We start from the raw sequence: 19,586 nt of genomic DNA, 5'->3' as shown, positions 1-19,586 counted from the left end.
GTTGTTGTGGGAAATGTACTTCCGGGTTATCGGGGTATGGATCGCATTTTAATGCAAACAATTATTAGATACAGATACCTGATTACCAGACGCTTTCGCTTAATTTAAACACAACAAACATGGGGAAGAAGCATAAAAAGCACAAGCCGGAGTGGAGAACAGTTGATGGTAAGTGAGCAAAGAAAACAAATTCAATGCCCGGCTTTGTCCCTTTTTGCTAGCCTAGCTAGCTAGCAGTTAACGTTATCCTGTCTGGCCAGCTAACTGAATCGTCCTGCAGTGCTAGTGCTAATTTACTATTCCTCAACTTCTGTTGTAGTTTAGTATTCCTCAACTTATGTTGCTTGCTGCCATAAGCATTACCAATGAATATTATGACGGATGTGTATCAGGTCTTATCAAGATTGAGTATGCATAATATTGGCATTAACGCCAGCCAGTTTATCCTGTCGTAGTGGTAGCATTGCCCTGCAGATAGATATCTGTGATGGGTAGCTAATGTTTATCATCACTTATTACACAGTAACACACACACCACATCTTCTGCTAGGATGACGATCATGCTTGTTGCACTGGGTATGACCCATCACTCAGCTAAATGTGGTCTCTGTTTTCAGACTGTGAGGACAAGCCTTTTGAGAAGCAGCTGAAGCTGGTGCTCAAAGTGGGAGGAAGTGAGATCACAGAACTCTCAGGCTCCGGCCATGACTCCAGTTACTATGACGACAGGTCAGACCATGAACGAGAGCGCCACAAGGACAAAAAGAAGAAGAAGAAGAAAAAGTCTGAGAAGGAGAAAGACAAACACGTAGATGATGAGGAGAGGAGAAGACGGAAGGTGAGTATGAGGGGAACAAGGGTCTGGCCCAAATGGCACCCTATTCCCTATATAGTGCACTACTTTTGGCCAGACCCATATGGGCCTTGGTCAGAAGGTGGGCACACTATAAAGGGAATATGGTGCAACTTGGGAGTTAACCTTTCATATAAAGCATACCATATAACATGACATAAAGTGAGCTAGGTTGTCATTTAAGGACAAAAAACCCAATAATCAATCAATGAATGTTTAATCTTTGACAGGAAGAGAAGAGGAAGAAGAGAGAGCGGGAGCAGAATGAATCAGAGGCTGCTACTGCCTCTGCCAGTGGTGTGGGCCTGCCCACTGTTGTGCCCAGTCACACTGGTGTGGCAGTCGAGCCTTTCATGCTGCCAAAGATACCAAACATTGGTATTAGTTTTGAGGTGAGAAACGTTTTGGGGGTTTTAATTACTCAAGCTTCAAGTTTAATTAGTCGTATGTACAGGATACACATGGTATACAGCATCCTATGAAATGCTTACTTGCAGCAAGCTTACTTGATCCCTAGAGCCTATAATGTTTTCCTGGAGATCATATAGTCGGGAAACCTCCTGGTCCTACAGGAGATAGTGGAACTGGAGACCTCCTGGTCCTATAGGAGATAGTGGAACTGGAGACCTCCTGGTCTTATAGGAGATAGTGGAACTGGAGACCTCCTGGTCCTACAGGAGATAGTGGAACTGGAGACCTCCTGGTCCTACTGGAGATAGTGGAACTGGAGACATCCTGGTCCTACTGGAGATAGTGGAACTGGAGACATCCTGGTCCTACAGGAGATAGTGGAACTGGAGACCTCCTGGTCCTACAAGAGATAGTGGAACTGGAGACCTCCTGGTCCTACAGGAGATAGTGGAACTGGAGACCTCCTGGTCCTATAGGAGATAGTGGAACTGGAGACCTCCTGGTCCTACAGGAGATATTGGAACTGGAGACCTCCTGGTCCTACAGGAGATATTGGAACTGGAGACCTCCTGGTCCTACAGGAGATATTGGAACTGGAGACCTCCTGGTCCTACAGGAGATAGTGGAACTGGAGACCTCCTGGTCCTATAGGAGATAGTGGAACTGGAGACCTCCTGGTCCTACAGGAGATAGTGGAACTGCAGACCTCCTGGTCCTATAGGAGATAGTGGAACTGGAGACTTCCTGGTCCTATAGGAGATAGTGGAACTGGAGACCTCCTGGTCCTACAGGAGATATTGGAACTGGAGACCTCCTGGTTTGTGTTTGGCAACACTGTACATTAATGCCTTTGCTACAGTCTAGCACGCATTATAATTACTCATTTGTACACTGTACTTGCAGCAGTAACACTAACCCTAATCATAATAGATAGGAGATCATAGGGCCATCTCCAGTAGTTTAATGAGGACCATGTCACTGACTCCTGTTGTGTCTGTCTCAGCAGCAGGAGGAGAAGAAGAGGAAGAGGGAGAGGTCTGAGATGGAGCCGGAGGTAATGGACCAGTTTCACCCCAACATCAAGGTAGAGGTGGAGCAACAAGGAGACCGGCCTGTCAGGGCTTGCAGGACAGCCCCGGGTAATAATCTAGCTGTTCTCTTGTGGTGTTATGTTATTACACATGTTATTACTGATTATAAGCTGGGTGGTTCCAGCCCTGAATGCTGATTGGCTGACAGCTGTGCTATATCAGACCGTATACCACGGGTATGACACAATATTTATTTTTACTGCTCTAATTCCGTTGGTAACCCGTTTGTAATAGCAATAAGGCACCTCGGGGTTTGTTACCACGGTTAAGGGCTGTATCCAGGCACTCCGCATTGTGTCGTGCATAACAACAGCCCTTAGCCGTGGTACATTGGTCTTATACCACACCCCCTCTGGCCTTATTGCTTAATCATAACATACATTGTCCATCCACAGTAATCTGAGGTGTTAAAGGCTAATGTAAAACAGGTTGTGATCGTCTCTTCCCTCAGAGAGTGAGTGCACCCCTCGACAGCAGCTCCTGGAACACTTCCTGCGCCAGCTTCAGAGGTAAGGCTCTCTGACAACATGGACCACGTTTACATGAACACCAATTATCCCGTTATTATTCCAAATGCTCAACTATTCTGTTTTTGAGTTGACACGTATAAACACATCAGTTTGTATCCTGGTTATGAAAAACCAGGATAAGATGCCTGGGATATGCTGATCTTAGACGGGATACTGTGGCATGTCAACATCTTATCCCGTATACTGTTGTTTTTCATGTTCTGTGCTGTCAGGTTCAGGTTCACATATCATGAGTGTTGTTTTTCATGTTCTGTGCTGTCAGGTTTAGGTTCACATATCATGAGTGTTGTTTTTCATGTTCTGTGCTGTCAGGTTCAGGTTCACATATCATGAGTGTTGTTTTTCATGTTCTGTGCTGTCAGGGTCACATATCATGAGTGTTGTTTTTCATGTTCTGTGCTTTCAGGTTCACATATCAAAGGTGCATGTAAACAGCTTACCCCGAATAAGACCTGAAGTGGGATATGAGCTACTATCTGGAATACTGTGCGCATGTAAATGTGTTCAGTGACAGATCCATCTCTGGATTATTCCTGTTGGTGACATGAAAGTCAGTTCAGTCGGTACTAAGACTTCTGTTTGTCTTGTCTTTCCAGGAAGGATGCCCATGGGTTCTTCACTTTCCCAGTGACAGACGCCATCGCTCCAGGTTACTCTGTGATAATCAAACACCCCATGGATTTCAGCACCATGAACGACAAGATCACAGACAACGAGTACAAAACCGTCACAGAGTTCAAGGTGAGGTGATGCTACAAGTGACAACATGGCGATCTGTCCACCACAGATCACAGGAACTGTCATGATTAGAATTTTGAGATGTACCTCAATACGTCTTTCAGTGATTCCTCACCTCTTTCTCAACTGTATTGGAGGAGAAGGTCCAACGGGCCTCCCCTTGAGCATTTTGAGATGTATCTCAATACGTCTTTCAGTGATTCCTCTCCTCTTTCTCAACTGTATTGGAGGAGAAGGTCCAACGGGCCTCCCCTTGAGCATTTTGAGATGTATCTCAATACGTCTTTCAGTGATTCCTCACCTCTTTCTCAACTGTATTGGAGGAGAAGGTCCAACGGGCCTCCTCTTGAGCATTTTGAGATGTATCTCAATACGTCTTTCAGTGATTCCTCACCTCTTTCTCAACTGTATTGGAGGAGAAGGTCCAACGGGCCTCCCCTTGAGCATTTTGAGATGTATCTCAATACGTCTTTCAGTGATTCCTCACCTCTTTCTGAAGTGTATTGGAGGAGAAGGTCCAACGGGCCTCCCCTTGAGCATTTTGAGATGTATCTCAATACGTCTTTCAGTGATTCCTCACCTCTTTCTGAAGTGTATTGGAGGAGAAGGTCCAACGGGCCTCCCCTTGAGCATTTTGAGATGTATCTCAATACGTCTTTCAGTGATTCCTCTCCTCTTTCTCAACTGTATTGGAGGAGAAGGTCCAACGGGCCTCCCCTTGAGCATTTTGAGATGTATCTCAATACGTCTTTCAGTGATTCCTCACCTCTTTCTGAAGTGTATTGGAGGAGAAGGTCCAACGGGCCTCCCCTTGAGCATTTTGAGATGTATCTCAATACGTCTTTCAGTGATTCCTCACCTCTTTCTCAACTGTATTGGAGGAGAAGGTCCAACGGGCCTCCCCTTGAGCATTTTGAGATGTACCTCAATACGTCTTTCAGTGATTCCTCACCTCTTTCTCAACTGTATTGGAGGAGAAGGTCCAACGGGCCTCCCCTTGAGCATTTTGAGATGTATCTCAATACGTCTTTCAGTGATTCCTCACCTCTTTCTGAAGTGTATTGGAGGAGAAGGTCCAACGGGCCTCCCCTTGAGCATTTTGAGATGTATCTCAATACGTCTTTCAGTGATTCCTCACCTCTTTCTCAACTGTATTGGAGGAGAAGGTCCAACAGGCCTCCCCTTGAGCATTTTGAGATGTATCTCAATAAGTCTTTCAGTGATTCCTCACCTCTTTCTCAACTGTATTGGAGGAGAAGGTCCAACGGGCCTCCCCTTGAGCATTTTGAGATGTATCTCAATACGTCTTTCAGTGATTCCTCACCTCTTTCTGAAGTGTATTGGAGGAGAAGGTCCAACGGGCCTCCCCTTGAGCATTTTGAGATGTATCTCAATACGTCTTTCAGTGATTCCTCACCTCTTTCTGAAGTGTATTGGAGGAGAAGGTCCAACGGGCCTCCCCTTGAGCATTTTGAGATGTATCTCAATACGTCTTTCAGTGATTCCTCACCTCTTTCTGAAGTGTATTGGAGGAGAAGGTCCAACGGGCCTCCTCTTGAGCATTTTGAGATGTATCTCAATACGTCTTTCAGTGATTCCTCACCTCTTTCTCAACTGTATTGGAGGAGAAGGTCCAACGGGCCTCCTCTTGAGAATTTTGAGATGTATCTCAATACGTCTTTCAGTGATTCCTCACCTCTTTCTGAAGCGTATTGGAGGAGAAGGTCCAACGGGCCTCCTCTTGAGCATTTTGAGATGTATCTCAATACGTCTTTCAGTGATTCCTCACCTCTTTCTCAACTGTATTGGAGGAGAAGGTCCAACGGGCCTCCCCTTGAGCATTTTGAGATGTACCTCAATACGTCTTTCAGTGATTCCTCACCTCTTTCTCAACTGTATTGGAGGAGAAGGTCCAACGGGCCTCCCCTTGAGCATTTTGAGAAGGCGACAAGGATAGAAGATACAAGGAATCAGGGAAAGATGAATTGTGAAAGAGCCTTGGCGTTATCACGTTGATATAACTTGTGGAAATGGAATGTGTGTGCTGTACATAATGGTGACATTCATAACATTGATAGTGTTTTCAAAGGGAGGATATTTATTTGCTTCAATTAAACAAATATTTGTGTTGAAGTATTTGCATCGGTTTTCTATTTGTAATTGAGTGGCGGTGAGCTTGTTGTTGTAAAGCGGTTGCTTCTTCTGTTACAGGCGGACTTCAAGCTGATGTGTGATAATGCCATGGTGTATAACCGTCCAGAGACCGTTTACTACAAGGCTGCCAAGAAACTGCTGCACACTGGCTTCAAGATGATGAGCAAAGTAATGAGTAGTGTCTCTACGAGGAGCGGATAGAGGCCTCATATGATTTGTTGTGCATGCTGATGTTCATAACCCATCCGTTTCATGTATTTCCCTTTCCTGTGACAGATGTCTTCGCTGGTGGAGTCCTGTTTCCCCTTGTCTTGTCCTTTCCTGTGCCAGATGTCTTCGCTGGTGGAGTCCTGTCTTGTCTTGTCCTTTTCTGTTCTCTCTCTGTCGTTTCACATGTTGGTCATTCTTCTTCCTCTCTGGCTTTGTGAAACAGATTTGCCTCTGTGTGGTTTTACTTCAGACACACCACACTGTAACATCCTTGTATATTTCTTTATCGGAGCATTCAGGAGACTGTAGAACAACTAAGCAGATAGAAGGCAGATGTGTGACTCAAGATGTTTGATCAATGTTTTCCCTCCTAACAATCATCACCATCGCAGTTAGACTCACCACCACCATCCCATCCAGCCATCCCACCAGCCATCCCATCCTGACATCCCATTCCGTCACCATCCCACCAGCCATCCCATCCTGACATCCCATTCCATCACCATCCCATCTAGCCATCCCACCAGCAATTCCATCCCACCAGCCATCCCACCACCATGCCATCCCACCAGACCATCCCATCCACCAGCCATCCCACCAGCCATCCCATCCAGGCATCCCACCAGCCATCCCACCACCAGCCATCCCATCCACCAGCCATCCCACCAGCCATCCCACCACCAGGCATCCCACCAGCCATCCCACCACCAGCCATCCCACCACCAGCCATCCCACCAGCCATCCCTCCAGCCATCCCACCAGCCATCCCACCACCATCCCACCAGTCATTCCAACCTGCCATCCCACCAGCCATCCTATCCCACCAGCCATCCCATCCCACCACCATCCCACCAGCCAACCTGTCCTACCAGCCATCCCATCCCACCACCATCCCACCAGTCATCCCATCCTGCCATCCCACCAGCCATCCCATCCCACCAGTCATCCTACCAGCCATCCCATCCCACCAGCCATCCCACGAGCCATCCCATCCCGACATCCCATCCAGCCATCCCATCCCACCAGTCATCCTACCAGCCATCCCACCAGCCATCCTATCACTCTCTGGCTGAGTTGTGGCAGATGGAGTATAAAGCAATTCCCTTTGGTTCTCTTTCTCCCCCTGTGGTTCTCTTTCTGTGGTTCTCTCTCTCTCTCTCTGGCTCTTTTTCTGTGGCTCTGCTCTGTTTACAGGAGCGGCTGTTAGCACTGAAGCGCAGCATGTCTTTCATGCAGGACATGGATTTCTCTCAGCAGGCGGCCATTTTAGGGGACGAGGACTTGGCGTCTGAGGAGCCCCCTCCGGAGGTCATCTCCATGCCCGTGGAGTCGGCGTCGGCCAAGAAATCCAAGAAACCCAAAGACATCAAAGATATGAAGGAAGTCATCAGGTAGAATGGACTGGCCTACTCTCTAGTCCAGTGTCTTGACTTCGGTAGATGTTGGTCTCATGCATCATGTACTCCGCGTACTTCATTCCCTTCTGTTATCCCAGGCTTGGTACAATGTGATGGATGAGGCCCATAAACCACTGCTGTATGGTGCTCATTGTAGGACTCGTGTATCCTACATGTTCCATCCAACATGCAACATAACCAGGAACTGTAGAGTAACAGTGTGTATCTCTGTGGTCCCAGCCAGGGCCGGCCCGCTCATTAGGCAGGATTAGGCAGCCGCCTATGAGTTTAGCAATTTCTGAGCTAAACTGACCAAGGCACATTTACATTTAAATTGTCATGATCAGTGGTTTCAAGTTTGTATCCATCCATTTTTTACGAGCTGATCATAGCGAAAACATAAAATACTTGTGCATTTCCCGCTGTGTAAACACACTGCAAATAGGCTCAGGATAACAACTCCTCCTGATGGAGTTGAGTAGCTGATATTCAGAGCTTAAAGAGACAAGTTGATTAGTGACAGGAATCAGGATGAATAAAGCCACTGTACCTCAGTAAGCACGGACCGACGCTGACGTCTTTTTTTGATTTGGCCTTGATTTACACGGACGTTGTGTTCTAGTCCAATCCGGATCAACTCTGAACCCATCAGACACTTCTGTTTGTTTCAGATTTTGTCCGGTCTGGACTAGCCTTGATTTGGCCCAAAATTATATGTCTATTAATTAAATCATCTTTTCAACTTTCATTTAGAACTGAAAATCACCTTTTATTCAGATCCTAAACTTCAACATCTGGGGAAAAAAATACCTATTTTACACGTCTTTTCAACGTAGTTTTGCTTTCTGGGACTATTCTTGTAGGGGCGGCAGAATGTGGTCCCAGGAGTTACCTGTATTAATCGGTGATCTGTGGAGTGACCGTGTGCATCTCTGTGGTCCCAGCAGTTACCTGTATGAGCCAGAGGGGAACGCCTGCAGCCTGACTGACAGCACAGCGGAGGAACACGTTCTGGCCCTGGTGGAGCACGCTGCAGATGAAGCACACGACCGCATCAACCGATACATGCCCAACTCCAAGGTATATATATATACAGTGCCTTGCGAAAGTATTCGACCCCCTTGAACTTTGCGACCTTTTGCCACATTTCAGGCTTCAAACATAAAGATATAAAACTGTATTTTTTTGTGAAGAATCAACAACAAGTGGGACACAATCATGAAGTGGAACGACATTTATTGGATATTTCAAACTTTTTTAACAAATCAAAAACTGAAAAATTGGGCGTGCAAAATTATTCAGCCCCTTTACTTTCAGTGCAGCAAACTCTCTCCAGAAGTTCAGTGAGGATCTCTGAATGATCCAATGTTGACCTAAATGACTAATGATGATAAATACAATCTACCTGTGTGTAATCAAGTCTCCATATAAATGCACCTGCACTGTGATAGTCTCAGAGGTCCGTTAAAAGCGCAGAGAGCATCATGAAGAACAAGGAACACACCAGGCAGGTCCGAGATACTGTTGTGAAGAAGTTTAAAGCCGGATTTGGATACAAAAAGATTTCCCAAGCTTTAAACATCCCAAGGAGCACTGTGCAAGCGATAATATTGAAATGGAAGGAGTATCAGACCACTGCAAATCTACCAAGACCTGGCCGTCCCTCTAAACTTTCAGCTCATACAAGGAGAAGACTGATCAGAGATGCAGCCAAGAGGCCCATGATCACTCTGGATGAACTGCAGAGATCTACAGCTGAGGTGGGAGACTCTGTCCATATGACAACAATCAGTCGTATATTGCACAAATCTGGCCTTTATGGAAGAGTGGCAAGAAGAAAGCCATTTCTTAAAGATATCCATAAAAAGTGTAGTTTAAAGTTTGCCACAAGCCACCTGGGAGACACACCAAACATGTGGAAGAAGGTGCTCTGGTCAGATGAAACCAAAATTGAACTTTTTGGCAACAATGCAAAACGTTATGTTTGGCGTAAAAGCAACACAGCTGAACACACCATCCCCACTGTCAAACATGGTGGTGGCAGCATCATGGTTTGGGCCTGCTTTTCTTCAGCAGGGACAGGGAAGATGGTTAAAATTGATGGGAAGATGGATGGAGCCAAATACAGGACCATTCTGGAAGAAAACCTGATGGAGTCTGCAAAAGACCTGAGACTGGGACGGAGATTTGTCTTCCAACAAGACAATGATCCAAAACATAAAGCAAAATCTACAATGGAATGGTTCAAAAATAAACATATTTAGGTGTTAGAATGGCCAAGTCAAAGTCCAGACCTGAATCCAATCGAGAATCTGTGGAAAGAACTGAAAACTGCTGTTCACAAATGCTCTCCATCCAACCTCACTGAGCTCGAGCTGTTTTGCAAGGAGGAATGGGAAAAAATGTCAGTCTCTCGATGTGCAAAACTGATAGAGACATACCCCAAGCGACTTACAGCTGTAATCGCAGCAAAAGGTGGCGCTACAAAGTATTAACTTAAGGGGGCTGAATAATTTTGCACGCCCAATTTTTCAGTTTTTGATTTGTTAAAAAAGTTTGAAATATCCAATAAATGTCGTTCCACTTCATGATTGTGTCCCACTTGTTGTTGATTCTTCACAAAAAAATACAGTTTTATATCTTTATGTTTGAAACCTGAAATGTGGCAAAAGGTCGCAAAGTTCAAGGGGGCCGAATACTTTCGCAAGGCACTGTGTATATATATAGTACCAGCCAAATGTTTGGACACATTTACTAATTCCAGGGTTTTTCTTTATTTCTTTCTTTTTTTTACTATTTTCAACATTGTAGAATAATAGTGAAGACATAAAAACTATAAAATAACACATATGGAATCATGTAGTAACCAAAAAAGTGTTAAACAAATTGATATTCTTCAAATAGCCACCCTTTACCTTGATGACAGCTTTGCACACTCTTGGCATTCTCTCAACCAGCTTCACCTGGAATGCTTTTCCAACAGTCTTGAAGGAGTTCCCACATATGCTGAGCACTTGTTGGCAGCTTTCCTTCATTCTGCGGTCCAACTCATCCCAAACCATCTCAGTTGGGTAGAGGTCGGGTTGATTGTGGAGGCCAGGTCATCTGGTGCAGCACTCCATCACTATCTTTCTTGGTAAAATAGCCCTTACACAGCCTAGAGGTGTGTTGGGTCATTGTCCTGTTGAAAAACAAATGATAGTCCCACTAAGGGCAAACCAGGCGGGATGGCGTATCGCTGAAGAATGCTGTGGTAGCCATGCTGGTTAAGTGTGCCTTTAATTCTAAATAAATCACAGAGAGTGTCACTAGAAAAGCACCCCCACACCATAACACCTCCTCCTCCATGCTTTACAGTGGGAAATACACATGCTGAGATCATCAGTTCACCCACACCATAACACCTCCCCCTCCATGCTTTACAGTGGGAAATGCACATGCTGAGATCATCAGGTCACCCCCACCATAACACCTCCTCCTCCATGCTTTACGGTGGGAAATACACATGCTGAGATCATCAGTTCACCCACACGGCATCTCACAAAGACAGCGGTTGGAACCAAAAATCTCCAATTTGGACTCCAGATCAAAGGACACATTTTCACCGGTCTAATGTCCATTGCTCGTGTTTCTTGGCCCGAAGCAAGTCTATTCTTCTTATTGGTGTCCTTTAGTTGTGGTTTCTTTGAAGAAATTCGACCATGAAGGCCTGATTCACACAGTCTCCTCTGAACAGTTGATGTTGTGTCTGTTACTTGAACTCTGTGAAGCATTTATTTGGGCTGCAATTTCTGATGCTGGTAACTCTAATGAACGTATCCTCTGCAGCAGAGGTAACTCTGGGTCTCCTTTTCCTGTGGTGGTTCTCATGAGAGCCAGTTTCATCACAGCGCTTGATGGTTTTTGCTACTGCACTTGAAGAAACATTATAAGTTCTTGATATTATCCGTATTGATTGACCTTCATGTCTTAAAGTAATGATGGACTGTCGTTTCTCTTTGCTTATTTGAGCTGTTCTTGCCTTAATATGGACTTGGTCTTTTACTAAATAGGGATATCTTCTGTATAGCCCCCCCCCCCCACCTTGTCACAACACAACTGATTGCCTCAAACACATTAAGGAGGAAAGAAATTCCACAAATTAACTTTTAAGAAGCGGCACCTGTTAATTGAAATACATTCCAGGTGACTACCTCATTAAGCTGGTTGAGGGAATGCCAAGGGTGTGCAAAACTGTCATCATGGCAAAGGGTGGCACTTTGAAGAATCTCAAATATAAAATATATGTTGATTTTGTTTAACACTTTTTTTTGGTTACTACATGATTCCATATGTGTTATTTCATAGTTGTTATTCTACAATGTAGAAAATAGTAAAAATAAAGAAAAACCCTTGAATGAGTAGGTGTTCTAAAACCTTTGACACATTACCAGTCAAAAGTTTCTTTATGTGTGTTTTTCTTTCATTTTTACTGTTTTCTACATTGTAGAATAATAGTGAAGACATCAAAACTATGAAATAACACACATGGAATCATGTAGTAACCAAAAAAGTGTTAAATCAAAATAAACACTGTATATAATGATCAGCTGCTATATGCCCAGGTCCAAGGTACTGTACTCAATACAACAGTGTGTTTTAATCAGATACGACTGCTAGCCTAGAGGTTAGAGAAGCGGAGGGTTGCTGGTTCGAATCCCTAGCTTTGAGTCAGGTTTAATAGATGGATATTTAAAGTGGATGCCAGGGTTGATCTATGTTTAGTTATCCCAGTGACCACATGGTTCTAGTGCCCCGGTGACCACATGGTTCTAGTGTCCCAGTGACCACATGGTTCTAGTGTCCCAGTGACCACATGGTTCTAGTGCCCCAGTGACCACATGGTTCTAGTGCCCCAGTGACCACATGGTTCTAGTGCCCCAGTGACCACATGGTTCTAGTGCCCCAGTGACCACATGGTTCTAGTGCCCCAGTGACCACATGGTTCTTGTGTTCCTGTATTTTCAGATGGGTTACCTGAGGAAAGAGCCTGATGGTAATCTGTTGTACACTGTAGTGAATCAGCTGAATCCAGAAGCAAAAGGTTTGTTCCCTACTTTTCTCGGGTATTATCCAGTGGGAAACTCACAGTCCCAAATGGCAGCCTATTCCCTATATAGTACACTACTTTTGACCAGAGCCCTATGGACCCAATGGACCCTGGTCAAAAGTAGTGCACTACATAGGGAATAGGCTGCCATTTGGGACACAGCTATAGAACCTGTATAGATGTACTGTATCAGATAAATGTCCAAGATGTTCTGTACCATGTGACACAGAGGGAAGTACCTGTTCTGTCTCTGCTTCCCAGAGGAGGAGACCCACCCTGTGGACCTGAGCTCTCTGTCCAATAAGCTCCTTCCTGGATTAACAACACTGGGTTTCAAAGATGACAGGAGACATAAGGGTATGTACAGAAAGTACAAAGCTGCTTAGCGGTTAGCTAACACGTTGGATACATGTCCTGACCATGTAAAAAAGTCACTGTGACCTCCTGCTGCTTAGACGTTCTAGATTCTGTCTTTCATAATGTTGGCTATGATGAGAGAGAGAGAGAATTTCTTCCAAGGCTTCCTTCTTCTGCTCGTCGTGTGTGTGTGTGTGTGTGTGTGTGTGTGTGTGTGTGTGTGTGTGTGTGTGTGTGTGTGTGTGTGTGTGTGTGTGTGTGTGTGTGTGTGTGTGTGTGTGTGTGTGTGTGCATGCATGCGTGTGTGTGTGTAGTGACGTTCCTGAGCAGTACCTACAACACCCAGACCCTGCAGAACAACTCCATCTACCCAGACCTGCTGCCTGATGAGATGGACCTGCTCTACTCAGCCTACGGGGATGAGACTGGGGTGCAGTGTGCTCTCAGGTTAGTCGATGCTGTAGCAGCACTGGTATCATTACTGGAGTTCGGGTTCCCATTGGATCGTTCCTGGAATCAGAATGCAATAATAAGGAAATCTAGGAATCCTGGGATTTCTGGGAATTTTGGGGGAAATTTACCACAATTTTGCTACCCTTCCTGCTGTGCACATCTAACGTGCTGTATGAGAAAGCCTTAATGTTGTAGTATATACTGTGTAAATGCTGTCTCCTTCCTCATTCCAGTATTCAGGAGTTTGTTAAAGGTTGTGGGAACGTTACTAAGCGTTTGGTTGACGGTCTGCTGGATAAGATGACTGCAGGGGACCACTCTAAGGCTGTCTACCAGATCAGACAGGTCTGTACCCCATTAACACACTCATACAGGCTGAGCCCCAAATGGCCCCCTATGCCCTATCTAGGACTCTACCTTTGACCCGGGCCATCTGGGGGGGGACACCATCACATATGACTTCCTAAAGCACACCGTGTGGGTCCCGTCTGGGGGAGGGGGGGGACGGGACGGGACAGTCACACATATGACTTCCTAAAGCACACCGTGGAGGTCCCGTCTGGGGGGGACAGTAAGTCATGTGTTAGAGGGGGCATGTGTTGCGTGGGTATTTACAAATAGATTATTTTTCCTGCTACTTTTATGTTAACTAGTTTTGACTCGTGGTAGAAGCTGGGTTTAACATTATGTTAATGTGGTACTAACATGTCGTCTTGTGTTTCAGAAAAGAAACATGGCGTTACCAGACGAAACCAAGAGCAACATTTACGATATGCAGGTAAAGTATTTTACAGCTGTTCAATTGAATATGCTTACAGTGATTTTGTTTAGTGGTTGGTGTGTGTGTGCGTGTGTGTGCGTGTGTGTGTGTGTCCATCCTGCTTGCCCAACATGGTTGACCCTCCAGATGTGTGTGTTTATTTGCCCAGATGGCTGATGGGACAGGTCTGGGAGAGGGCAGCTCAGTGCTGGACTTCATGTCCATGAAGAGTTACTCTGACATGTCTCTGGAGATGTCCATGCTCAACTCTTTAGGTGAGAATCCTACCTGGTTGTAAATCAGTAGTATCGCTTCCATTATCTTAACCACCTGTGTGTTTACCTCCACCCCCCATACAGACATATAAATCAAATCAAATTTATTTATATAGCCCTTCGTACATCAGCTGATATCTCAAAGTGCTGTACAGAAACCCAGCCTAAAACCCCAAACAGCAAGCAATGCAGGTGTAGAAGCACGGTGGCTAGGAAAAACTCCCTAGAAAGGCCAAAACCTAGGAAGAAACCTAGAGAGGAACCAGGCTATGTGGGGTGGCCAGTCCTCTTCTGGCTGTGCCGGGTGGAGATTATAACAAAACATGGTCAAGATGTTCAAATGTTCATAAATAACCAGCATGGTCGAATAATAATAAGGCAGAACAGTTGAAACTGGAGCAGCAGCACAGTCAGGTGGACTGGGGACAGCAAGGAGTCATCATGTCAGGTATTCCTGGGGCATGGTCCTAGGGCTCAGGTCCTCCGAGAGAGAGAAAGAAAGAGAGAATTAGAGAGAGCATATGTGGGATGGCCAGTCCTCTTCTGGCTGTGCCGGGTGGAGATTATAACAGAACATGGCCAAGATGTTCAAATGTTCATAAATGACCAGCATGGTCAAATAATATTAAGGCAGAACAGTTGAAACTGGAGCAGCAGCACAGCCAGGTGGACTGGGGACAGCAAGGAGTCATCATGTCAGGTAGTCCTGGGGCATGGTCCTAGGGCTCAGGTCCTCCGAGAGAGAGAAAGAGAGAAGGAGAGAATTAGAGAACGCACACCTAGATTCACACAGGACACCGAATAGGACAGGAGAAGTACTCCAGATATAACAAACTGACCCTAGCCCCCCGACACATAAACTACTACTGCAGCATAAATACTAGAGGCTGAGACAGGAGGGGTCAGGAGACACTGTGGCCCATTCCGAGGACACCCCCGGACAGGGCCAAACAGGAAGGATATAACCCCACCCACTTTGCCAAAGCACAGCCCCCACACCACTAGAGGGATATCTTCAACCACCAACTTACCATCCTGAGACAAGGCTGAGTATAGCCCACAAAGACATCCGCCACGGCACAACCCAGGGGGGGGGGGGGGGGGGGGGGGGGGGGGGGGGGCGCCAACCCAGAACACACACACACACACACACACACAGGCACACACAGAAACAGACACACACACACACACACACAGGCACAGACACACACACACAGGCACAGACACACACACACAGGCACAGACACACACACACACACACAGACACACACAGACACACACACACACACAGGCACACACAGACACACACACACACACAGGCACACACACAGGCAGACACACACACACAGACACACATAGTCTTTATTGTTTATTGTATATTGTATACCATAGCCCTAAAGTAGTGCACTATACAGGGAATAGGGTGCTGTTCGGTATGCGGACCCTGTCATCTTCACCACTTGTATGACTGTAATGGTCTTCCCCGTGTCCCTCCTCTGCTCTCAGGGAAGTCAGTGAAGAAGGAGCCAGGGCATGAAGACGGGGTCAGCCAGCAGCACTTTGAGGAGGCAGCCAAGCTGCTGCAGGAGTTCCAGGAGGGCCAGGTGGAGAGGGGAGGCTCCAGACCCTCCTCTAACCTCTCCTCCCTGTCAGGGACCTCCGACAGGGACCAGCACCACCTGGGTAAGGACTGCAGGACAACACTGTCTGGAGCTCATCCACTTACCTGGCTGTATCAGTTAGTAAGTCCCAAATGACACCCTATTCCCTATATAGTGCACTACTTTTGACAAGAGCCCATAGAGCTCTGGTCAAAAGTAGTGTGCTATGTATGGAATAGGGTGCCATTTGGGATGTAGAAAGGTGCTCCTCCACCTGCCTCGCTGAGCCAGTGTCAGAAACATGCAGGATTTGGTCTGTCTGTGCCAGTTGCCATTTTGTGCCTTGTTGACACTTACAGGCTCGGTATATCCCATCAGTCACTTAAAACTGTAACGACAGACGGTCTGGATAAGATCTTCTGCCAAATTCATAAATATCATACAATGTTGTGAGACATGAGTTTCAACGTTTCAAAGGCTTTATAGACATGTGATTTATGTGCTTTGTTTCAATGACCGTTGGTTTTTCTATGTTCCTCTTCAGGGAGTCCCTCACACCTGGGTGTTGGTGACCAGTCTGAGATGGTTCATGACCCCTATGAGTTCCTCCAGTCTCCAGAGCCAGGTTCCACATCCAACAGCTGACCTATGAGTTCCTCAAGTCCCCAGAGCCAGGCTCCACATCCAACAGCTGACCTATGAGTTCCTCCAGTCTCCAGAGCCAGGCTCCACATCCAACAGCTAACCTATGAGTTCCTCCAGTCCCCAGAGCCAAGCTCCACATCCAACAGCTGACCTATAAGTTCCTCCAGTCTCCAGAGCCAGGCTCCACATCCAACAGCTGACCTAGGAGTTCCTCCAGTCTCCAAAGCCAGGCTCCACATCCAACAGCTGACCTATGAGTTCCTCCAGTCTCCAGAGCCAGGCTCCACATCCAACAGCTGACCTATGAGTTCCTCCAGTCTCCAGAGCCAGGCTCCACATCCAACAGCTGACCTATGAGTTCCTCCAGTCTCCAGAGCCAGGCTCCACATCCAACAGCTGACCTATGAGTTCCTCCAGTCCCCAGAGCCAGGCTCCACATCCAACAGCTGACCTAGGAGTTCCTCCAGTCTCCAAAGCCAGGCTCCACATCCAACAGCTGGCCTATGAGTTCCTCCAGTCCCCAGAGCCAGGCTCCACATCCAACAGCTGGCCTATGAGTTCCTCCAGTCTCCAGAGCCAGGCTCCACATCCAACAGCTGACCTATGAGTTCCTCCAGTCCCCAGAGCCAGGCTCCACATCCAACAGCTGACCTATGAGTTCCTCCAGTCTCCAGAGCCAGGCTCCACATCCAACAGCTGACCTATGAGTTCCTCCAGTCCCCAGAGCCAGGCTCCACATCCAACAGCTGGCCTATGAGTTCCTCCAGTCCCCAGAGCCAGGCTCCACATCCAACAGCTGGCCTATGAGTTCCTCCAGTCCCCAGAGCCAGGCTCCACATCCAACAGCTGACCTATGAGTTCCTCCAGTCTCCAGAGCCAGGCTCCACATCCAACAGCTGACCTATGAGTTCCTCCAGTCCCCAGAGCCAGGCTCCACATCCAACAGCTGACCTATGAGTTCCTCCAGTCTCCAGAGCCAGGCTCCACATCCAACAGCTGACCTATGAGTTCCTCCAGTCCCCAGAGCCAGGCTCCACATCCAACAGCTGGCCTATGAGTTCCTCGAGTCTCCTGAGCCAGGCTCCACATGCAACAGCTAACCCACACACTGACAAGTTGCCTCTAACTGGGGTAGCTCTGGTCACAATACCAGTATCACTATACTATGATACTCAACTTTCCAAGACAAAAAAGGAAACAAAACTGTTTAAACTCTTTAAAAACATGCTTTATCTAAAATATTGTTTTCTGTAGCTTGAAAAACAAACACATGTGTTTTTGATGTATCCAACATTAAGACTTCTGAGTATTGCGATACTGTTATTGAAAAACTACTAGGGAGATGGTAGAAGATGCCTCTAACTACTGGTCTGGGGTCAGACATTGTTTGATGGGTAATCTGATCCTAGATCTGTGGTTCAGAGGAAACTTCTACTCAGAGCTGATCTGACGTCCTGTATTTAACCACACTGGTTGATTTGTTGTCTGACTCTGTGCTCTCAACACACCGGGGACAACGAGAGAGAACCTCAGACATGTTGTGGAAGGTCATCATGATTGTACAGATTATTTGTATGTGTGCTATACTTAAGAGAATAAAGTCGCCACAGGTTGTGTTTTTACACAGTACTGTGTCATCAGGTTGTGTTTTTACACAGTACTGTGTCATCAGGTTGTGTTTTTACACAGTACTGTGTCATCAGGTTGTGTTTTTACACAGTACTGTGTCATCAGGTTGTGTTTTTACACAGTACTGTCATCAGGTTGTGTTTTTACACAGTACTGTGTCATCAGGTTGTGTTTTTACACAGTACTGTGTCATCAGGTTGTGTTTTTACACAGTACTGTGTCATCAGGTTGTGTTTTTACACAGTACTGTGTCATCAGATTGTGTTTTTACACAGTACTGTGTCATCAAGTTGTGTTTTTACACAGTACTGTGTCATCAGGTTGTGTTTTTACACAGTACTGTGTCATCAGGTTGTGTTTTTACACAGTACTGTGTCATCAGGTTGTGTTTTTACACAGTACTCACAGTCATTCGTTTTCCTTTAAATGGTTTGGGCACTTCAGGGATTGATATGATACAGTGGAGTCTGATCTCGTACTTTTCAAGAGGGCAGATATCAGAGCAGTATAAATGGGCTCCCGGGTGGCTCAGCGGTCTAAGGCATTACTACAGACCCTGGTTCGATCCCGGGCGGTATCACAACCGGCCGTAATTTGGGAGTCCCATAGGACAGTGCACAATTGGCCCAGTGTTGTCCGGCTTAGGGGAGGGTTTGGCCGGGGAAGGCTGTCTTTGTAAATATGGATTTGTTCGTATCTACTTGCCTAGTTAAATAAAGGATAAATAAAGGTTAAAAATAAGCTCAGGGACCATATGTATCAACCATCTCAGTGTAGGAGTGCTGATCTAGGATCAGACTCCCCCTGTCCATGTAATCCTGTTCATTGTTATCTAAATGGCTAAACTGATCCTAAATCAGCAGTCTTTTACTCTGAGACACTTGATATATAATAAGGCCCCAGGAGCCTACCAACTTTCCTCCTTGTGAAGTCCTCCTCTCATAAAGGATGTTATCACGCGGGTTGTGTTGGTCCGCTGTGAAAAGGACCCTGTGTTTACATGGCTGCCCACTGTTAGTGAGAAAAGGACTTGTCCCTGTGTTTACATGGCTGCCCACTGTTAGTGAGAAAAGGACTGGTCCCTGTGTTTACATGGCTGCCCACTGTTAGAGAGAAAAGGACTGGTCCCTGTGTTTACATGGCTGCCCACTGTTAGAGAGAAAAGGACTGGTCCCTGTGTTTACATGGCTGCCCACTGTTAGAGAGAAAAGGACTGGTCCCTGTGTTTACATGGCTGCCCACTGTTAGAGAGAAAAGGACTGGTCCCTGTGTTTACATGGCTGCCCACTGTTAGATAGAAAAGGACTGGTCCCTGTGTTTACATGGCTGCCCACTGTTAGAGAGAAAAGGACTGGTCCCTGTGTTTACATGGCTGCCCACTGTTAGAGAGAAA

General features: G+C 46.3%; 1 protein-coding gene across 11 annotated transcripts; it reads left to right on the top strand.

Moving 5' to 3' along the window:
• The first annotated feature begins 7 nt into the window (after positions 1-7).
• Positions 8-18,193, top strand: LOC139386953 (bromodomain-containing protein 9-like). Of its 11 annotated transcripts, none has more exons than XM_071132929.1 (18): positions 8-168; positions 618-838; positions 1,084-1,245; positions 2,271-2,403; positions 2,807-2,864; positions 3,482-3,626; positions 5,835-5,945; positions 7,242-7,378; positions 8,329-8,464; positions 12,392-12,467; positions 12,735-12,830; positions 13,145-13,277; positions 13,517-13,628; positions 14,008-14,061; positions 14,213-14,318; positions 15,825-16,001; positions 16,464-16,544; positions 16,845-18,193. In XM_071132929.1, exons 1-18 carry the CDS (start codon positions 120-122, stop codon positions 16,862-16,864), a joined length of 2,007 nt encoding a protein of 668 aa, XP_070989030.1. In that variant the 5' UTR covers positions 8-119; the 3' UTR covers positions 16,865-18,193. The 11 variants fall into 11 exon arrangements, with proteins under 11 accessions (XP_070989030.1, XP_070988999.1, XP_070989038.1 ...); XM_071132898.1 differs by having other exon boundaries at positions 7,182-7,378; XM_071132937.1 differs by having other exon boundaries at positions 2,268-2,403; positions 8,332-8,464.
• The last annotated feature ends 1,393 nt before the right edge of the window (positions 18,194-19,586 follow it).

Source organism: Oncorhynchus clarkii, chromosome 3 (assembly GCF_045791955.1).
Source record: "Oncorhynchus clarkii lewisi isolate Uvic-CL-2024 chromosome 3, UVic_Ocla_1.0, whole genome shotgun sequence".
Taxonomy (NCBI): domain Eukaryota; kingdom Metazoa; phylum Chordata; class Actinopteri; order Salmoniformes; family Salmonidae; genus Oncorhynchus; species Oncorhynchus clarkii.
Note: the sequence above shows the minus strand (reverse complement) of the source record. Positions and strands in the feature narration are given on the sequence as shown.

Coding starts and splice junctions, on each gene's coding strand:
- LOC139386953 (XM_071132865.1), top strand. CDS start 120: ATGGGGAAGAAGCATAAAAAGCACAAGCCGGAGTGGAGAACAGTTGAT. Junction 12,468..12,734: donor GCTGAATCCAGAAGCAAAAG/GTTTGTTCCCTA, acceptor TCTGCTTCCCAG/AGGAGGAGACCCACCCTGTG. Junction 13,278..13,516: donor GGGGTGCAGTGTGCTCTCAG/GTTAGTCGATGC, acceptor TCCTCATTCCAG/TATTCAGGAGTTTGTTAAAG.